Source organism: Neolamprologus multifasciatus, chromosome 1 (genome assembly GCF_963576455.1).
Source record: "Neolamprologus multifasciatus chromosome 1, fNeoMul1.2, whole genome shotgun sequence".
Lineage (NCBI taxonomy): Eukaryota > Metazoa > Chordata > Actinopteri > Cichliformes > Cichlidae > Neolamprologus > Neolamprologus multifasciatus.
In genome coordinates, this window is record NC_140439.1 from 33521350 (window position 1) to 33539732 (window position 18383).

The 18383-nt window shown below is 39.2% G+C and overlaps 2 protein-coding genes across 3 annotated transcripts; one reads left to right on the forward strand and one right to left on the reverse strand.

The window, feature by feature from the left end:
- Positions 1–737: 737 nt before the first annotated feature.
- Positions 738–8279, reverse strand: mrpl46 (mitochondrial ribosomal protein L46). 2 transcript variants are annotated; one of them, XM_085157564.1, is made up of 4 exons: positions 7989–8279; positions 4943–5144; positions 4372–4542; positions 738–1614 (listed from the first exon to the last, which is right to left on the reverse strand). In XM_085157564.1, exons 1-4 carry the CDS (start codon positions 8262–8264, stop codon positions 1370–1372), a joined length of 894 nt encoding a protein of 297 aa, XP_085013690.1. In that variant the 5' UTR covers positions 8265–8279; the 3' UTR covers positions 738–1369. The 2 variants fall into 2 exon arrangements, with proteins under 2 accessions (XP_085013690.1, XP_085013686.1); XM_085157560.1 differs by having other exon boundaries at positions 741–1617.
- A 461-nt stretch (positions 8280–8740) lies between these two features.
- Positions 8741–15295, forward strand: mrps11 (mitochondrial ribosomal protein S11). Its single transcript, XM_085157585.1, has 6 exons — positions 8741–8925; positions 9114–9212; positions 12655–12753; positions 13073–13202; positions 14028–14093; positions 15108–15295. Exons 1-6 carry the CDS (start codon positions 8837–8839, stop codon positions 15213–15215), a joined length of 591 nt encoding a protein of 196 aa, XP_085013711.1. The 5' UTR covers positions 8741–8836; the 3' UTR covers positions 15216–15295.
- The last annotated feature ends 3088 nt before the right edge of the window (positions 15296–18383 follow it).

Sequence of the window (18383 nt, forward strand, 5' to 3'; positions counted from 1 at the left end):
CGTCTGTAGCTGTGTAGGCTATCAAGCTGTGATAAATGATATGACACATCATCTCTGGAGGCATACTATTGGCTGATATAGTACTTGAGGGAGGACACTGTGGGTAGATCATAGCCCTCATTTTAATACTTGCATCAGCATTGAAGAATTGCACTTTGTTTTGAAAGTTGCTTTCAGGTGTTACTTTCAAGCTTTTTTTGTTTTTTTTTCCCTAAGTTTCATTTTTGCCTTGATTTCATAATATTACTTAGAGCAGGGGTGGGCAATTCCAGGCCCCGAGGGCCGGTGTCCTGCAGGTTTTAGATCTCACCTTGGGTCAACACACCTATAATCACATGATTAGTTCGTTACCAGGCCTCTGGAGAACTTCAGGACATGGTGAGGAGCTAATTTAGCCATTTAAATCAGCTGTGTTGGTTCAAGGACACATCTAAAACCTGCAGGGACACCGGCCCTCGAGGCCTGGAGTTGCCCACCCCTGACTTAGAGGGATGGTTAGAGCACAGGTGTCGAACTCCAGGCCTCGAGGGCCGGTGTCCTGCAGGTTTTAGATGTTTCCTTGATCCAACACAGCTGATTTAAATGGCTAAATTACCTCCTCAATATGTCTTGAAGTTCTCCAGAGGCCTGATAATGAACTGATCACTTGATTCAGGTGTGTTGACCTAGGGTGATACCTAAAACCTGCAGGACACCGGCCCTCAAGGCCTGGAGTTCGACACCCCTGGGTTAGAGGGTTGTGATCTGTAGGGCAGGAATCAAACCAAGAAAATGATATCTTCATCTCATTGGTCTATGTTTAGGTCCATTCTTAAGAGAATTTCTTTGAGCACAAAATGAGCCAATCCAGGACATCTCACCATGTTCTGACAGAAAACACGTTCAGATTTGTCTGGGGCATACATGATTTACTTTTATGAGAATGACGAGTACAAGAAAAAAAAACATTGTTGGTGATGTCATGATGTGTAGGCACAGATGATGCTAGTGTGCAGCGAGGTGGAACCATGAAGACAGCCAATATCACACACTTAGCATCAGTTTCCATGCTTGTAAATTTACATTACTTTTTCAGTAAATTGCCACCTAGCACCTCTATTCCCATGACATACCTGATCAGGTAGTATATCTAGTGAAAATTAAGTAACATCTACTCTAAACCTCTTGAAACTTGTCCCAGGCAGATACTCCTAACAGACAAAAATATCACATAGTCTCAGGACAACATTACTTTGGTTCAGATGTGAAAAAACACTTTATTTGTAGAATGAAATATACAGACATGTCACAAGATATTTTGAGATAAGCAATAAAGGTAACTTTCTGGGGCTCATAAATGTAAGTCAATGTCCCTGTATAACTTTAAGTGTCACAAGTCTAGGATGAAGCGTTCGACCTTCATCATGTACGCTGGTTTGAGGTATTTCTGCAGTTCACTCTTCTTCACCCACAGAAAAGGAGCTTTTTTGGTTTTGGGAGGGGCGCCATCTGCCAGGATGGCTTTGAAGAAGAATACTTTTGTCCCGATTGAGTTCTCCGTCCGAATGGCTTTGGGCAGTTTGTACTTGTACACTCCGCAGGGGGCGTTGCCAAGGAAAGTTGCCTTGAAACCAGCTGCTGCAGGTAGGAAAACAGGCTGTGAGTTCATGCAGATGGAAACAAAAGTGCAGATGTTGCTAACCTTTATGCAGCTTTTAACACTTTCTAATGGTGCCGCTTTATGTTGTCGCATTCCTGTGGATCATCAGTGTTTGACTCCTCTAATTAAAGTGTTACATCACCCTCATATTCTGTTTCTCTTCTGTGCTGCGACAACAACCCACTTTTTAATCTAATGTCATGTCGTGTAAATCCCCACAGTCGCTGCTGGCTCAATGTGCAGAGTGAGGCACAACACGGCCATGTTAGATTCTCACCGAGTCCAGCTATATTAAAAATGGATCAACTTCTGCTCCTCAAAGACACCTTAAATAAAACCCTCTACCAAATGTTATTGTCAGGGGAATGGCTTAGGAAGTGATTGATGGCGCTGACACATTAATAGCTTGAGAAATGTTGTGAAATGGTTTAGTACAGTCAGTCTGTGGACTCTTATTTAAATGCTTTAAAGCTTGGATACATGTTGAGAATCAGACAGTTAATATATTTAATGTGAGGGATCATTACTGGGTGACTGGGAATATTTCTGCCATTAGTCATCAGCTTCACCTCTCACCCTTAACTTTGGTCAAATCGTCTGCTTATTATTTCCGAAACAGACTCTAATCTACGGCTGAGATCAGTGGACGTCTTAGCGGAGATGACAGCTCGGGGCCAAGCACTGCTCTACGAGGTGTATGCAAATGAGTTGTCGGAGGGGATTTACAGTAAACCTCTTGTTGTGGATAATGAATTTATGAATGATCACATCAGACTTTAAAGATCCTTAGGATAAAGCTGGATCATTATAACAAAAGAGATCAGGATGCTAATACAGTAAGAATGCAGTAAATGAAGCATGTGGACAATAATTTTGGATATTAACAGTACCTCAAATCCTGCCCTTAACACTTATTTTAAAATGTGCTTAAATATCCAACACACACTTGCACTTTGGGGTACTTGTTTAAATATGGGAAGTTCTTAGCTGATAAAAAACATTTAACAAATATCAGCAGATTAATTTGTTTTTGCTTCACCTGCTGCACCATGCTGTTCAAAGACTGGATCTGTCTTAATACCCATGTACAATGCTATGAAAAAGTATTTGCCTCCTTCCTAACAAAGTCATCAGTCTATAAAATCTTACAAACCAATCTCAGAGATGTTAGGACTGCAGTGAACCCCTGTGAGTGCCATTATCCACAAATGGAGAAACCCTAGAACAGGGGTGGGCAATTCCAGGCCTCGAGGGCCAGTGTCCTGCGGGTTTTAGATCTCACCTTGGGTCAACACACCTGAATCACATGATTAGTTCATTACCAGGCCTCTGGAGAACTGCAGGAGCTAATTTAGCCATCTAAAATCAGCTGTGTTGGTTCAAGGACACATCTAAAACCTGCAGGGACACCGGCCCTCGAGGCCTGGAGTTGCCCACCCCTGCCCTAGAACAATGGTGAACCTTCCCAGGATTCATCCAGGAGATCACAAAAGAAACCAGAACAACATCTAAAGATCTGCAGGCCTCACTTGCCTCAATTAAGGTCAGAATTGATGATTTAACAACAAGAAAGAGACTGGGGGAAAATGTCATTCATGGGAAAGTTCCAAGGAGAAAACCACTGCTGACCAGAAAACCTCACAAAGGCTCGTCTCACATTTGCCAAAAAATAAACCCCATTGTTGAGCCCCGATACTCCCTCGACTGATGAGACTAAAGTTGAACTTTTTGGAAGGTTTGCATCCCATTGCTATGTTGTGAAATGCATTTCATAAAAATGACATATCAACAAACATGGTGGTAGCAATATGATGGGTCTGTGGAAGACTTGCTGAAACTGATGCAACCATGAATTCTGTCTCTGCCAGAAATTCCAGAGAACGTTCGACCATCAGTTTATGCCATGAAGCTCAACCCCACTTGGATTATGTAGCAGCACAGTGATTGGGAACACTTCAGCAGGTCCACCTCTAAATGCCTCATAAAAATAAAGGTTTTAGAGCAGTCTAGTCAAAGTCCAGAGTAAAATCAGACTGAGATGCTTTGGCATAATTAAGGCTTTGACCTTGAAATCAGAAATAGGGCAAAGCCTTGTTCACAGCATTTTTTGAATAAAATATGATTTAAAAAATTATTTTCATCCTTCTTGACATGAGAATACTACTAAAGAGAAATGTTTCAAATCCCAGAAAACTGAACAAGAAATAATGAATTAGAAAGGATGTGGGTACTGGGACATGCTCTATGAATAATTAGTGTAGTTTGTTTGGGCTGTACAAAATCTGAAAATATTTGGGGTTTAAAATAAATACTATTTGTTTAGATATTTAGATTTTACAATTAATTTCATATTAAAGTGGGCAGCAATTAGCCAAAATATGAAGGCTTTCCAAAAATCATGAAAATAAAGTATTTTCCATCATAAAGCATCAAATATGAAGGGAATTAACTGCAATTTACATCCCAGTTTATTAATGGGAAGTTTATCTACTAACACTGTGTTCGTAGTGCTGATGCCTTAGTAATTCTCTAATTTAAACCAGCACTAATTACAATTTAGAGAAAAATGATTTAATCAGGAAAATAAGGGCAGATTAATTAAAAAAAAGTAGTCACAGACCCATTCAAGTTTGAAGTACACCTGAATTAATGTATAAAATCCATAAGAAGCTGTTAGGAAACTAAATTTGTTAAATAATTCTGGTGCTTAGCAGCCTGAAAACTTAAGTTACCTGGCAGGGAGGTGAGAGCTCTCTCAGCCGTCTGTCGCAGCGTTTCCCCCTCCTGCCACCGAGTCTGAGGCAGCAGCCAGAGCTTCTCATCACCCACTTCCTGCTCAGCCAGAAGAACCAGGGAGTCGGCCAAGCAGCGCTCTGCTGAGGTCAAGTCTTTATCTACATCAGCTAAACCAGAGACAGGAGGCAGTCAGCAGCTTCACAACAGCTCTGTCGTTGTCTGCAAAACTCACACTAACTTTTCAAATGTCACAGGGAGCAAAATGCTCATTTAGAAATCCGGAGCAAATAGATTTTCTGAATATCAAAAAATACATTAAAGGCTATTCGCTCTCTGGTAATTTCATTTAAATCCAGCTCTGTGAGACTCCTTCAGATAATCTAATTTTCATTCTGTTTTACTTGATTAATGATTGGAGCACCACTAAAGGCTAAATACTACAATATATCACATTAAATTACAGACATTTCATCAGGCACATTTGCAGTGCTTGAGTATGTTTTCCTATTTTCATACTGTGTGCATGCTGGTCTACTCCTTTACTGATCATACACTGCCTAAACTGACCTCTGACCCTTAGCGCTGGTTGAAAGTTCTTCATTTTCTGCTCCCAGATGTCTTCCAAGTCCTGAGCCATCATTATCTCCTTGTCCCCGTGGCTGTCCTCTTCATCTGAATCGTAGTCGTCCGCCTGCTTACGACTCATCCTCTCCGCATCTTCCAGCAGGCGCAGCTCGTGGTCCGACAGAACGCTCTTTTCCAGCTCGATCTGAAAGAATCCAGAAGAGGCCTGTGTCTCAAAAGGACATCTTTCAGTCTGGGCATTGCTGCCGAGTCTCATGTTGTCACTGTGTCAGCTAACAACAACAAACTGAAGCTACAATTTGCACAAGCTCACCAAATCGCCTGGTCTTAAAAAAATGCAACATTCGGATTACAGGGTCAAAATTTGGCAAACACAACATCAAATATGGATCCATGCAGCTTTGAATCAGCAGTTCAGGTTCATAGTCATGGTGCAATAGCATGGGAGCATGTTTTTGAGCATTTCTGCTGACCACATCCATCCAATTACAACAACAATATAGCCATCTTCTGATGGCTGCTTCCAGCAGGATAACACATCATCACAAAGCTCAAATCATCTCAACCTTGTTTCTTGAACTTCACAATGAATTTTCTTTACTCAAATGACCTGCACAGTCACCAGGCATCAATCCAATGCAGCACCTCAGGGATGTAGAGGAATTTTGGAATAAGGCACCTTTGTTGCCACAAAGAATTTAAGCAGCTCTGAAGGAAAATAAAAAAAAGAGTACCAGTAAAGTAAACTGCCTGGTGCGTGTATATAATATTACAAAGCTGAAGCTTCACATCAAATTTGGCCAAAGTTTGAAATAATGAAGTAAATCTGAGTTGAAATAATGTCAGCAGCCCAAAGGTTGAGGCTTTAGACTACTCTGAACATCTTTTCCAACATTTCTTTATAAAACCATCTGTTATTCAGACAGCACCATCATAAACCTCCATCTGCATCTCTGCTTCATCGTGCATTTGAAAGCAAACAAAGTGAGAAGAATTTTGAGGTCAGGACTTCTTGAGTTGGTTTGAACTGATTAACCACTGATCGACAAGTTACATTACTTTTGCTTAAAACTTTGTCATTGCCTCTATTTTAATTCTATACTTGACATAACTTTGTTTTTAAATGAGAGCTGTGCAGCTCTTTGATTTGTCTGGATATAATTTGGCCTCCAGCTATTATTACAGCAAGATAAGAGATAAAAATGAATACCACCATGTTCTGCAATAATTTTCTTGCTTTTGTGCATACATTTCAAGTAATTCACACAACTGTGGCAGATCTGAATATTAGTTATCAGTTAAAATTCCAGAAAGGACACTTAAATAAACATACATGTTATATATATATATAAAATTCTATGAGTAATTCTGTTAAATAATAATGACCTCAATACTGAAGAAACATAACGGTAACGATTCTTGCCACCTCAAGTGCCACAATAGAGTGAACAAAATGTGCTAAAATATTTTTATGACAAACATTGGGGAGCACACTGCAGTGTTTAGCGCTTTTGCCGCACAGCAGAGAAGAATCTACCGCCCAGCTAGAGATGTTCTGCATGGAATTTGCATGTTCTCCATATCCATGTTTGGGTTCTTTCCAGCTTCCTCTCATTATCCAAAGACATGGATGTTAGGTTAATTGGTGGTTATAAACTGGTTGGTGGATCATTCCATCTCAAATCATAAAATTTTCTGTTTGACCGAAAATGAAGCACTTAGGCATGCAGACTGCTTCTACTAACATTTGTAAAAGAACAGGTCGTTCTTAGGAGCTCAGTGAAGCATGTTACTGTGATATGTTTTGTCCGCTGACAGGAGAATGGTATTTGTCTGACTGCATTGTGCCAAGTGTACAGTTTGGGCGATTATGGTGTGGGGCTTGGCTTCAGCATACCAAGATATTTGGGGCAATTTCACACTCCCAACTTTGCAGCAACAGTTTGGGGATGCCCACTTACTGTTCCAATATGACTGTGTGTAGTGCACAAAGCAAGGCCCATAAAGACATAGAAGAATATGGCTGGTGTGGAAGACCTTAACTGGCCTGCACAAAGTCCGGATATAAAATGAAAACTTCAGGCTTTAATAGTTTTTGAGATATTCATGTTCAAATATTGCCTCAGATTTCAAAATGCCAAATAACATGCGAGTGAGTGGCCTGACCATTTTTCAGATTTTAATATCCATACATCCATTTTCTTTTCCTCATCCAATTTATCCAATACTTTTATTTTGTTCTTTCAGCTGCTGCCTTCAGGGGTTGCCACAATGGATCATCAGCTCCCATCTCACCCAATCCCTTGCAGCCTCCTCTGTTACACCAGCCATCTATATGTCTGTCCTCTTTCACTACATTCATGAACCTCCTCTGAGTTCTTCCTCTTTCCCTCCTGCCTGCCAGCTCCGTCGTCAAAATCCTTTGCCCATAATACCCACTATTCCTCCTCTGAAAATAGCTGAACCATTCCCACCTTACCTTTCTATCTTTTGCCTCCAAACTCCTCAGCCTGAGCTGTCCCTCTGATGTATTCATTTCTAATCTTGTCCATCCTGTTCAATCCCAATGAAAATCCACCTCCTCCAAAACATACATCATATCAGGTCTCACCTTCCCTTTCACTCTTGCTGCTAACTTATTATAAGTCACCCCTGACACTCGCCTCCATCCAATCCACCCTGCCAGCACTCTCTTCTCCAAACACTTATTTTCTGATATCCACAAACATATTTATATAAATCTTTTGTTGGGACAGCCCAGTTTTCATCTTGGAGGACTGTCTTTCACCGCATCGTGTATCACAAAATCACTGGACTCTATATTCTAACTGCTAGCCTTGATATAGTGATAGCTGTGAAATATAAATTGTAACATCCCCCAAGCGTCATATATTTCTGCCTAGAACCATCATGTGTGTTTTCTTTTCAAATGACCGCATGTACTTTGTGAACGCTAAGAAAAACAAAACAAAAACAGTTTATTCTTTTCACTCATAGTCTTCAGCCCTTCCATGATACGGAGACTCACCTGGTGAAGCATCTGTTTGAACTGTTGCTCGATAGGACTGCAGTCCGCTGAGATGACCGGCAGCCTTTGCAGACACACCGCTGCCATCAGGGTCCACGGTGAATTCGCTCTTTCCGCCGCTTCATTGATCTGAAAAGCCGCACGGCAAACAGTAGCGCTGGAAAACTGACGGAACCCCGTGTTTCCGACGGGAGATCTGCTGAAACAAGACAGAAACTGTAGGAGAGGCCGACTTGCCATTCTTCCACAGGGCGCAGCCATCTTTTTCTGTTGCATTCAATGTACAAGCAAAAAAATAATAAATAAATCGTAATATTAGAAAATGCTAAATAAAACAAAATGGAAGTAGGATTATTTACATAATTTCTCTGTGGATAGTAGTTTATAGAGCAATTATATTATTTATTGTGTTTTAAGTAAAACGCTACAATGTTTGGTTGACGAAGATACGTTTTTATTAAACACAAAATGGCATAATATCGAGGGGTTTTTTAAGTACTTGAAAGCACCATTTCCGTTCTCGACCCACAATTCTATGCGGGAAAACGGACGATCTATTTACCCATAACTGTGGGTGTGAAATGAAATTAATATATTAAAAAAACAATAATACGCCACTTATACAGCCATATTAAAATAGCATCATTATATTTTAATTAAATGAAAACGGTTTATAAGCAAGGTATAAGTGAAGCTTCTACATATATTATTTTTTTGAACGTGACGCCACCCCCGCACACCTCCGGGGGTATTACTGGTCTGGTCTGGATTGCTCCTTCAATGTCACGTTTGTTGTGTGTATAGTTATTTAACGTCTGGCTGCAAGATTGTGTATAAGTGTGTGGAACATGAATAAATTTAGCTGTATATTGTTTAGCTCACTGAGTACCGTATGTCGACAGCTGTCTGCCCCTCTGAACGGAAATACGGCCTCTCTGTAAGTGCTTTTTGGCTATGTTTTCTTAGCATTTATGTTAGCTGGCGGCTAGTTCTAGGCTGTAGCATTTGGATAACAAATAGTATTTTAGATGACACCTTTATAATTATGATTGAAATATCAATAGCAGATTATGTTTAATATGACAGGTTCATAAAGTTGTTGCTAATTAAATTGCGTGTGTACAGATGTGGAAGCAGAGCGTTGCAGCGGACAATATGCAGCAGTGCTATCAGGCATCAGGAGAAAGAAGCATCCTCCAGCGCAGAGACTGCGAAGGACTTCAGGTCAGTCACAAATGTACATGCAAATGAAATGAAACAACATAAAGTCTTAGCAAGGTGTGCCAAAATGTACAGCTCAAACCGCCCCAACGCGGTTCTTGAACTCTTCTGGAGGGATGCACCATCATTTTCCAGAAAGATATTGCACAATTAGTTTATTTGAGAGCAACGAAGAACGCCCGAAAAGTTCACAGGCGTCTGGGTTGACTGCAAAATATATTGTGGATGGGGCATTTTGACGTTCTGGAAGAAACTGGTTCCATTAGGATGGAAAGAAGTTTATATACTGATTTGCAGTAACTCTGTCTCCAGGTAGCCCTCAGGGGTACCCCTGAGCAAGGTACCGTTCCTACACACCGCTCCCCGGGCGCCCAATGGCTGCCCACTGCTTCACAGAGTGAATGGGTTAAATGCACAGAGGAATTTCCCCACGGAGATCAATACATTAAATAACTGACCACAATATTATTTTATGAAATTTTAGGTATTGAACCCATTTGTATGTATGTATGAGAGTATGTATCTATCGATACACTACACACACATATACATCTGTTCTTCTACCAGGGTCAGCTCATTGTGTCTGTACTGCATTGTGCTATGGCCTCTGGATCTCCAATTGAATTAATAGAATGCACTCTTGGTCTCGCTATATACATAAAACATTTTTAAATGTAATTGGTAGCAAATAGCACAGTGGTCACACTCACTCCTTTTCCCCCTATGCTGCTGAGGCTTTTAGGCTCTCCCAAATTCAGCTGGGTATCCTTGCTAAATTACTTCCAAAATGAAGTAAACAAATGGAAGTTTGTTTAGCAAATGGTACATTCAGCTGCTCTCTTATTTCCCAAGGAGTCGCTACGGCAGATGGATCCACAAATTTGATTTGGCACAGATTTCTATGCTGGATGCCCTTTATGACACAGCCCTGCCATTTATGCAAACTTTTGGTCTCCTGCAGCACAACATGCGTCTCCTCATGGAGTTGAACCGGGGAGCTTTCACGTGTAAGGTGACTGTGTTAATGGAATGGGGCCAGTTGGAAATTGGTTTGGCAAATGAAAGAGGAAAAAAGGAGAGGGAGACATTCCTCACCTGTCACTTAATGGAAACTGCCATCTGAAAGTTATTTTGTTAGTTGGTTATAAAATATAAAATCAGTTTTGATTACTTTTTTTATTTTTTTATTTTTTGTGTCACACTGTTTTCCGGGGTCTGTAATTTGACAATCTGAGCAAAAGAAGAGTTAAATCAAATTGTGATAATATAACAAAGCCCCCACTGGATGTCCTCACTGTTCAGCAGTCAGCAGTTCAGGTTTCATCTTTAATTTGAATTTATTTATTTAAAAGGGACAGTGCAGTTTAACATAGTTCAAGTGCAAGACATGAAACTGATGTACCGCACATAGGTTTATAGCTACTGCTAATTTTCAACAATTGTCCCTTGTTGGGCTTACAATCTAAATAGATACATTTTACAATAAAACATACATTTTCATAAAACCAAATTACATCATAAATACAATTACAATTAATAGACAATAATTTAAAATAAAATTAAAATCATTAGTTAAAATGACTACAACTTTGATTTCCCTTTAACCACACTTTAACCTTCAATGTAAAGGATCTAATATCTGTAATCAATTTGATATCGGTTGGAAGTGTGTTCCACAGATGGCAAGCCTTTATAGAAAAAGCTGACTGACCAAATGTAGATCTGCGATATAATATCTTGCAGTGGCCGTTCACCTTACTCCTAGTAATACGATTACTATCTTGTCTCTGGATGTCTCTATTGAGACACTCTGAGGCCATCCTATTTATACATTTAAAAACTAATTTAAGAAAACACAAATGATTAAAACTCTTAAAACTAAGTAGATTATATTTCTTTAAAATGTGACACTGATGCCACCGAACAGATTTTTTTATCCATTATTTTTAAAGATTGGTTATATAAGGACACCACAGGCTGAATTGTAGATGGTGCTGCTTGGGTCCAAACTGTCATACAATATGAAAAATGAGAAAATATCATAGAATGCATAAATACCTGAGCTGCTGAAGTGAGTATATAGTGCCGAATTAACTTAAAACAATTCAGATTAGCCTTGACCATCTTAGAAATCTTCTTTACATGCTTGTCAAATTTAAGATGTGAATCTAAGATTATTCCTAAAAACTTAAAATCTTTGACCTCCTTTATTTCTTCGTTCCCTGGGTTGATTTTAAAATCATCAGATGAACTTCGTTTCCTAATCGAAAAACACATAGAAACAGTTTTTTTTTTAAGTTCAATACAAGATGATTTTGTTCCAGCCATTTTTGGACATCATTTAGATGTAGCGTTGAGGTGTCTGCTGCTTCACCAGGTGACTTAGCTGGTACGTGTATAACTGCATCCTCTGCATAAAGTTGGCAGTTAGCTTTTAATATCCCAGTGTCACAAAATAGATTGTGACTAATAAAATGTCACAATCTATTTTGAATACACAGTAATATATTATGGATACATGAAATCATTTTTCAGTTTGAATATTTGACATCAAAATAAGAACTTGTAAAATCCTAAACTTACTGCTAATGGGTTATGGATGAATTGGCACAAACCATGTGTAGCGGGGGGTGGAGGGGGCACAGCTGTAAGAGGCTGATGGGGTGTTGTTTGTGAATGTCATCATTCAAAAAGAAAGTCACCTAGGAATTTCAACCTGATACCATAGGCATAGCTGCTAAGGTCCAAATCTCCATGACCTTGAACTCAAGGTCAAAGGTCAAGTTTTCTGAAAATCTTCTGAACACAATAAATTGAGAAGGATGTTACCTGGGATTTTCATAGCTGCATCTATTAGGAGTTTCAGTGGTCTGTTTTTGTTTTATTTTTTTAATGCATTCACTACTACTTTATTTCCTGCAGCACTAAAAATATCAGCTGCTTGTTCTTCTTGTCTGGCCTGTATTGACATTTCCAGTCACATAAAAAAGTTGTCTTTATTTTTTGTTTCCTTTCTCATTGCTATTCCTAACACATGTGCACCACAATCATCAAATCTGCGCCCTGTCAACCACAATTTCCAACACTGTTTACTGATGGCTTACACGTAGATTTAAATGTTCATTGTCTGCTTGAGCAGTTTTTCTGACTGAAGCTTCAGTGATGTGTACTTAATCTTTCCTTCCACCATCTTAATACAAACCCCGAATTAACAGGGTTTTTCATACATGTCCCACAGCATGACTGTATTGCTTACCTTTATCACGTGGTGCATTGATGTGAAAGGACGCTTGTCTTCATTCATTTATTCATGTTTTCTCTTTAATTTAACACCTGTCAGCATCATATTTCACTGTCTACTGTCAGCAAACTAAGCTCCATTAAACAGAAGCACAGCCTGCTGCAGTATTATCATTAATCTCTAATCTTTGTTTTAATCCTACAGCTATTTACCTCCACTGCCTGGACATGACAGCGCACTGAGATGGGGTGGGAAGAAGTTTGAAGACTTACCAATTGTTCATATTAAAGCCACATACAACAAGTAAGTGAAAGCAAACTCTTACATTTGGCTTTTTAATAGTCATATTTTGACAGGAGCAAATTGACTTTGTTGCAATGTAAGTGTCAGAAAATATCTCTTAAAGAATATTCAAGATTCAGTCAGCACTTTCATTATTTTAGTCTTTCCTCTCTGTAATTTCAGACCCATTTGCCGTAGTGTTCTGATTTTATTAAGTAACCACGAAACCTGCTTTCAGAGGGAAAATTGCTGCTTGGATCTGTTATCATAATTCAGTGAAATCAGATGTTCTGCTATGATTTAAATTTGCGACCCAGTAACTCGCTGTGTTCTCTACCAGCACTCACATCCAGCTGACAGACAGCGCAGGGCAGTCCGTGGTGAGGACATCCTGCGGAACAGAAGGTTTCAAAAATATCAAGAAGTCGACGCCGATCGCTGCTCAGACTGCGGGCATCTCTGCTGCTGCGGTGAGTTCGATACAACACAACGCTGGGCCACCTCGTTATCCCTGCAGAAGATTGTTCCAATTAAATTAAAATTAGAGACTACAGCATCTGCTGCTTCTCCACTTTGTGCAGCGACACTTAATTCATGAATATTAAATGTTTGCTGTAAACAAACTGGCTTCTCTGAGGATTTTCTAAAGGCTGCGGGCTAACAAAGTTATGGTCGGACAGATTTTCTTTTTCATTTGTTGTAATCAACATAGTTGATAAATTAAGTTTTATTATAATGCTGCCATATTCAGTAGAGTTAAATTATACTTTCCTCTCATCAGTTTCTAAATGTTTTTGCTACAATTGAAAATTAAAAGTAGCTGTACACTTTTATTAAGAGTCTTTTCTACTGGTTTTGAGTAATCTTAAAGAATAATTCTTGTTTACCTCTTTGTCAATTAAGCCTCTTTGTATACATACCTAAAACTAACAGTTGAATACCTCTGGTTACTTTCTCTTGTAATGGCTGCTAAGCTGCGAAACTGTCACAAAGTAATGAAAGCTGCAGTTATTGTTTGTTGAAGTCGATCTTAAGACTCTAGTGAATGACATTAATTGGAGACCTGCTTATTCTGAACATGTTAGAAGTGGCAAAGCAGAGAAAAAGCCATAGACTCAGAGCAATGATGTGTCTAAAGCTCTAAAGCTCCTCAACTGTGTTTTTCATCAAGATTACTAATCACATCTATTAGCCTCAGAACCAGGAGAGGATTTCATTTGTTGGCTTTATTGGACTTTTCTGAACACCAAAGGGATGCTGCTCATCTCAGATTTTTCTTCTGTCCATCTGCACAGAAAGCTACAGCCAAAGGAGTTAGCTTTGTGCGTGTTGTGGTCAAAGGTCTTGGTCCTGGGCGTTTGGTGAGTAGTTTCTATAAAGAAATCTTTAAAGCTATTCCAGATAAAACTAAGATTTATTTTTAATTAGTGTTATTGTTTTTGTAGCTTGTTGTTTGGTCTGTCTTCAGACTGAAGACAGTTAACAGGGATGGAAGCCTCATTAAAACAGCCTATTAAAAAATTTTGGCTTAGTAGATGATAAACTTGTGCTCGTACTTTAGTTTGGTATCGAAATTTGTCATATTTCTGTAAAAGGCAAGCATACAGTCATAACCCAATAAGACAACCAATAAGAGTTGGCTTATTTTCAGACGGTTGGACAGGCAAACATGTGAAACTGAAACTTCTTAATATTATATGTAATTTTTCCCAACATACTGTAACATTACATAGATCCTTAACCTCTGAAGCAAATTCTCTGATGGCTGTACTCTGGGAAAACATTGATTGTTTGGTCAGCATGCTCCCATCTGTCTTTCTCATTGGGGTGAGAAATTGCTGATGTTATTTTCACAAGTAGAAAAATGCTACACTGACAGCTCACCAGGGCCCATCTATTGATTTTTGCAATCGGAGGAGCAGCGTTTAGTACAGCAGCCTTCAAAGACATCATGTTAAAGTTATTGGTACGAGTGCATTTTGTTTAAATGTGCACGAGATTGACTTTTTCCTTTTGATTAATCTCATTTTAAAATAAAATGTCTTTTATTTGTGTTACCTGTTTATTATGTTACCCTATCTGCACTGTTAGAAGAAGGATAAAAAATCAAAGAACCATTTGTATGAAGAAGGAAAATTTACTGCAGGATAACAGGATGAAAATGAAACTAGTTTTGTGTTTTGTTCCGCTGACCCTGCTCTGTGCCGATACGCGAGTGGGCGGTCAATACCAGCAAACCTGTCACAGCATGAAGAAGTGGTCCTCTAATTATTTCCAGACTTGTCATAATGAGGATAATTTAAGGCGCTGCAGACATGTTGATCTGTTCCCATTAGCTTTCTTAATGAATGAATGCATTTTTCTCTGCTCTGCAGTCTGCAATCAAAGGCCTGACAATGGGAGGCCTGGAGGTGGTATCTATCACTGACAACACCCCCGTGCCACACAATGGATGCCGCCCACGGAAAGCCAGAAGGACGTGATCTTTGTGTGCCAGAATGCACTGCGACAGGAGCAAGCTTTTGTGTTGAATTATGCTAATAAAGAGTTTTGTTGTATAGCTTTTCTGGCTCTGAGCTGACCTTACAAAAAGCATTTTGGGGAAATAATTGCAGATGGGTGTTATTAATGAGCAGAGAACAGGCTTCTCAGTCCTCTGCTGCTACTGTTGGCAGATGAATAAACCTTCATTCTCACTGCAGGCGCTTTTATGTTCATTAGTAGACTGATGTTTGTACACAGCACAGAAACGGCTCTGCGTGGTAACAACTAGTAGCCACAGGAACCCTTGATCCTGACTATGCTACACAGCTTAACCTGCAGGACTGCAGATTGATGCAAGATTGCCCAAGTTTAACCTTCTTGTGTGCCTTTTTATATTGTCAACTTTCAGCACATTAGACAGCCACACATCTATTTAACATGATATCAGTACAAAAGTCTCCTCTCTTCCCCCCTTCATTCTTCTTCTCTTTACATTTTGCTAGGAAAATGGGGGGAAAAATGTATGGATTTTTAAAAACATGCAAGTATACATGTGAATGCAACAGTTTCTATCATTCTAATGAGCTTGAAAGTCAATATTTGATATGACGACCCTTATTCTTCAACCTAACCTGAACTCTCCAGCCGTCAGGAACAGTTCCCCAGGCATCTTGAATGACCGCCAACATTTTTCCTTTGAGGATGGCTGCCTTTTGTTTCCTTCTCTGTCAAGATGATCCCACATTGCTTGAACAGTGTTGAGATCCAGGCTCTGGGAGCCCAGTCCATGACTCATAGTTCTCCACTGTGTTTTTTCCATGCATGTATGGCTTTTACTGCATTGGCAGTGTGTTTGAGGTCATTGTCATTCTGCAAAAATGGAGCCGTTGCCAGTCTGATGCTTTCCAGATGGCTTAAATGCTGGATAGAAATCTAACCGTAGCATTCTGCATACATGCTGACAGTGATTTGAACCAAAAATTTCAAATTTATTTTGGTCATTCCATAAGACCTGCTGCCAGTCCAGTTCTTGTGTAATTTGGCATACCTCTGCCTTTTTGTATCTGTTCCCATTTCATTTAGAATGGCTCTGTAACATCCACACGCTCACTGAGACCATGATGAGCGAACAGTAGATCAATTCGAGGCCAGATACACGTCTTTGGTCCTGTGTCAGGTCTTTGCTGAACTTTGTCGTATTTCTTAAGGGATTCACTTTCAGATCTGTTCATTTGCTCTACGTAGTATTTTAACTCCTCCCACTTCATCTTGAGTCCAGTTCCTCTTAAAGTACAAATATTATTTTTACTCCTGTTAAACAGTCTTTGGCATTTTTATGTAGATTTTGATAAATAAATGGGAACAAATTGTTTTTGCAACAAGCTGCTAGCAACAAAGTGCCTAAATATGTAATTAGTTTCTTTTTCTGAGTTATGCATAGAACACTCGTTCACCCTTGAATTAGGTGCATTTTTATGCTTGAATTATTCATAGATCAGTGTTAGGTGCCTTAACAAAATAAAGGACTGGACTTAAAATGAATGAAAAGGCACCCAATGTTCAAAGAAAGTTCTTTAGAGACTTTCAGAATGCCTGGAGAAGTGTTGCTCAAGACCACTTTAAAAAAGACAAAATTCTGGCAAACTGAAAGTGAAATGTCTGCGTGGGGTGGCTTGAGACTTTTGCACAGTATTGCACATCAGTGTAGGTCTCTGCAAAGGCCAGGATATCGACTTGAAAGATCAATCCTGAGTGGGGAAATGTTGAAATGGAAGCAAGTATATACCAAGTACCATCAATTTTATTGTGTTTCAACATCTCTTCAAGATTTTCTTTTAACCTTTCTGGATATTTTTAACATTTGAGACACACCCAGAAATTTTTTTACACCATAACAGGCTCCCTTAATTAAGTGCAAATGTTTTTAACTTTGTCAGTTTTACCATATAAGTGCACATGTAGTCAATGCACGGTTTCGACAAAAATAGATTGCAACAGATGCAATGACTTACAGGGTCATGTGTTTGTGGGTTTCCAATCTAAATGCTTCAAAACTTTTTAAAGGCCTCACTGATACAGTGGTGATGAAAAAAATACAGTATCACAAATAAAAGTAGATACACGAAGACTAATCTGATGCTTTTGACCTACAAATATTGTATTTCATTAAAAGAACAACTACTATAAGATGTGGCTTCCTGCCTGTTATGCCACCTCCGACCCCTGGTGACCCTGAATTGTATTTAAGAAAATAGATGGATGAAGAAAAGTAGTTTTACCAACAATCTCCCGCTCTGCCTCGGGTTAAAAGCCTCATCGCTGCATATTTCAAACAACACAATAGGAGCCATTTTGTAAAATGTGGAACAGAACTGAGACTTATTGTCCTGCTGTTAATATAGACTCCACTGAGAGGTCTCTTAAAATGCCATCTGCAAGCTAAATATTTTATTCATCTGCCTTCAAATGGTATTTCATACACGCTAGAGGTGTTACCAAACTAGATTTTTCTTTTATAAGAGCAGCTGCAGTATCCAAACAGGAAGGTACTGCAAGAGCCCCCAACTGTATTACACTGCATGTATTTTAGAGCATATAAATGAGTAAATCTTGTAATTAGGCTGATCTTCCAAAAACAACACATTACCAAATCTATTAATACAATTAGGGATATATATGCTGGTTATCGCACATTTTCTAATTTGATTAAAATAATTTTGTGACACAAAGGAAAGAAAGGAAAATTTGAGTCCAGCTGTGGATTTTGTCTCTACGGGCTCCGCTTGCATGACCTCGGATTTTAGCTCTGCTGAATACCAGAAACAACAGTGTCAATTTTTTATTCTATTCATCTTTATTTATGACACCAAATCATAACATTTGCCTCAAAGTGTTTTTTCCTTAAGGCATCACCTGACCTAGCCCTGACTGTATGCTTTTTTAAAAGTAGAGTAGAGAGGTTGTCTGCCTCCTGAATCCAAACTGGGAGCTGGTTCCAGCGAAGAGGGGCCTGGAAGCTAAAGGCTCTGCCTCCCATTCTACTTTTAAACCACAAGCTCTCTATTGGGGTGATACAGAACTACGAGTTCTTTAAGATAAAATGAGGCCTGATTATTCAAGACCTTGTATGCGATCAAATAAAAAGTTTAAAAAGGTTGTATTCACCA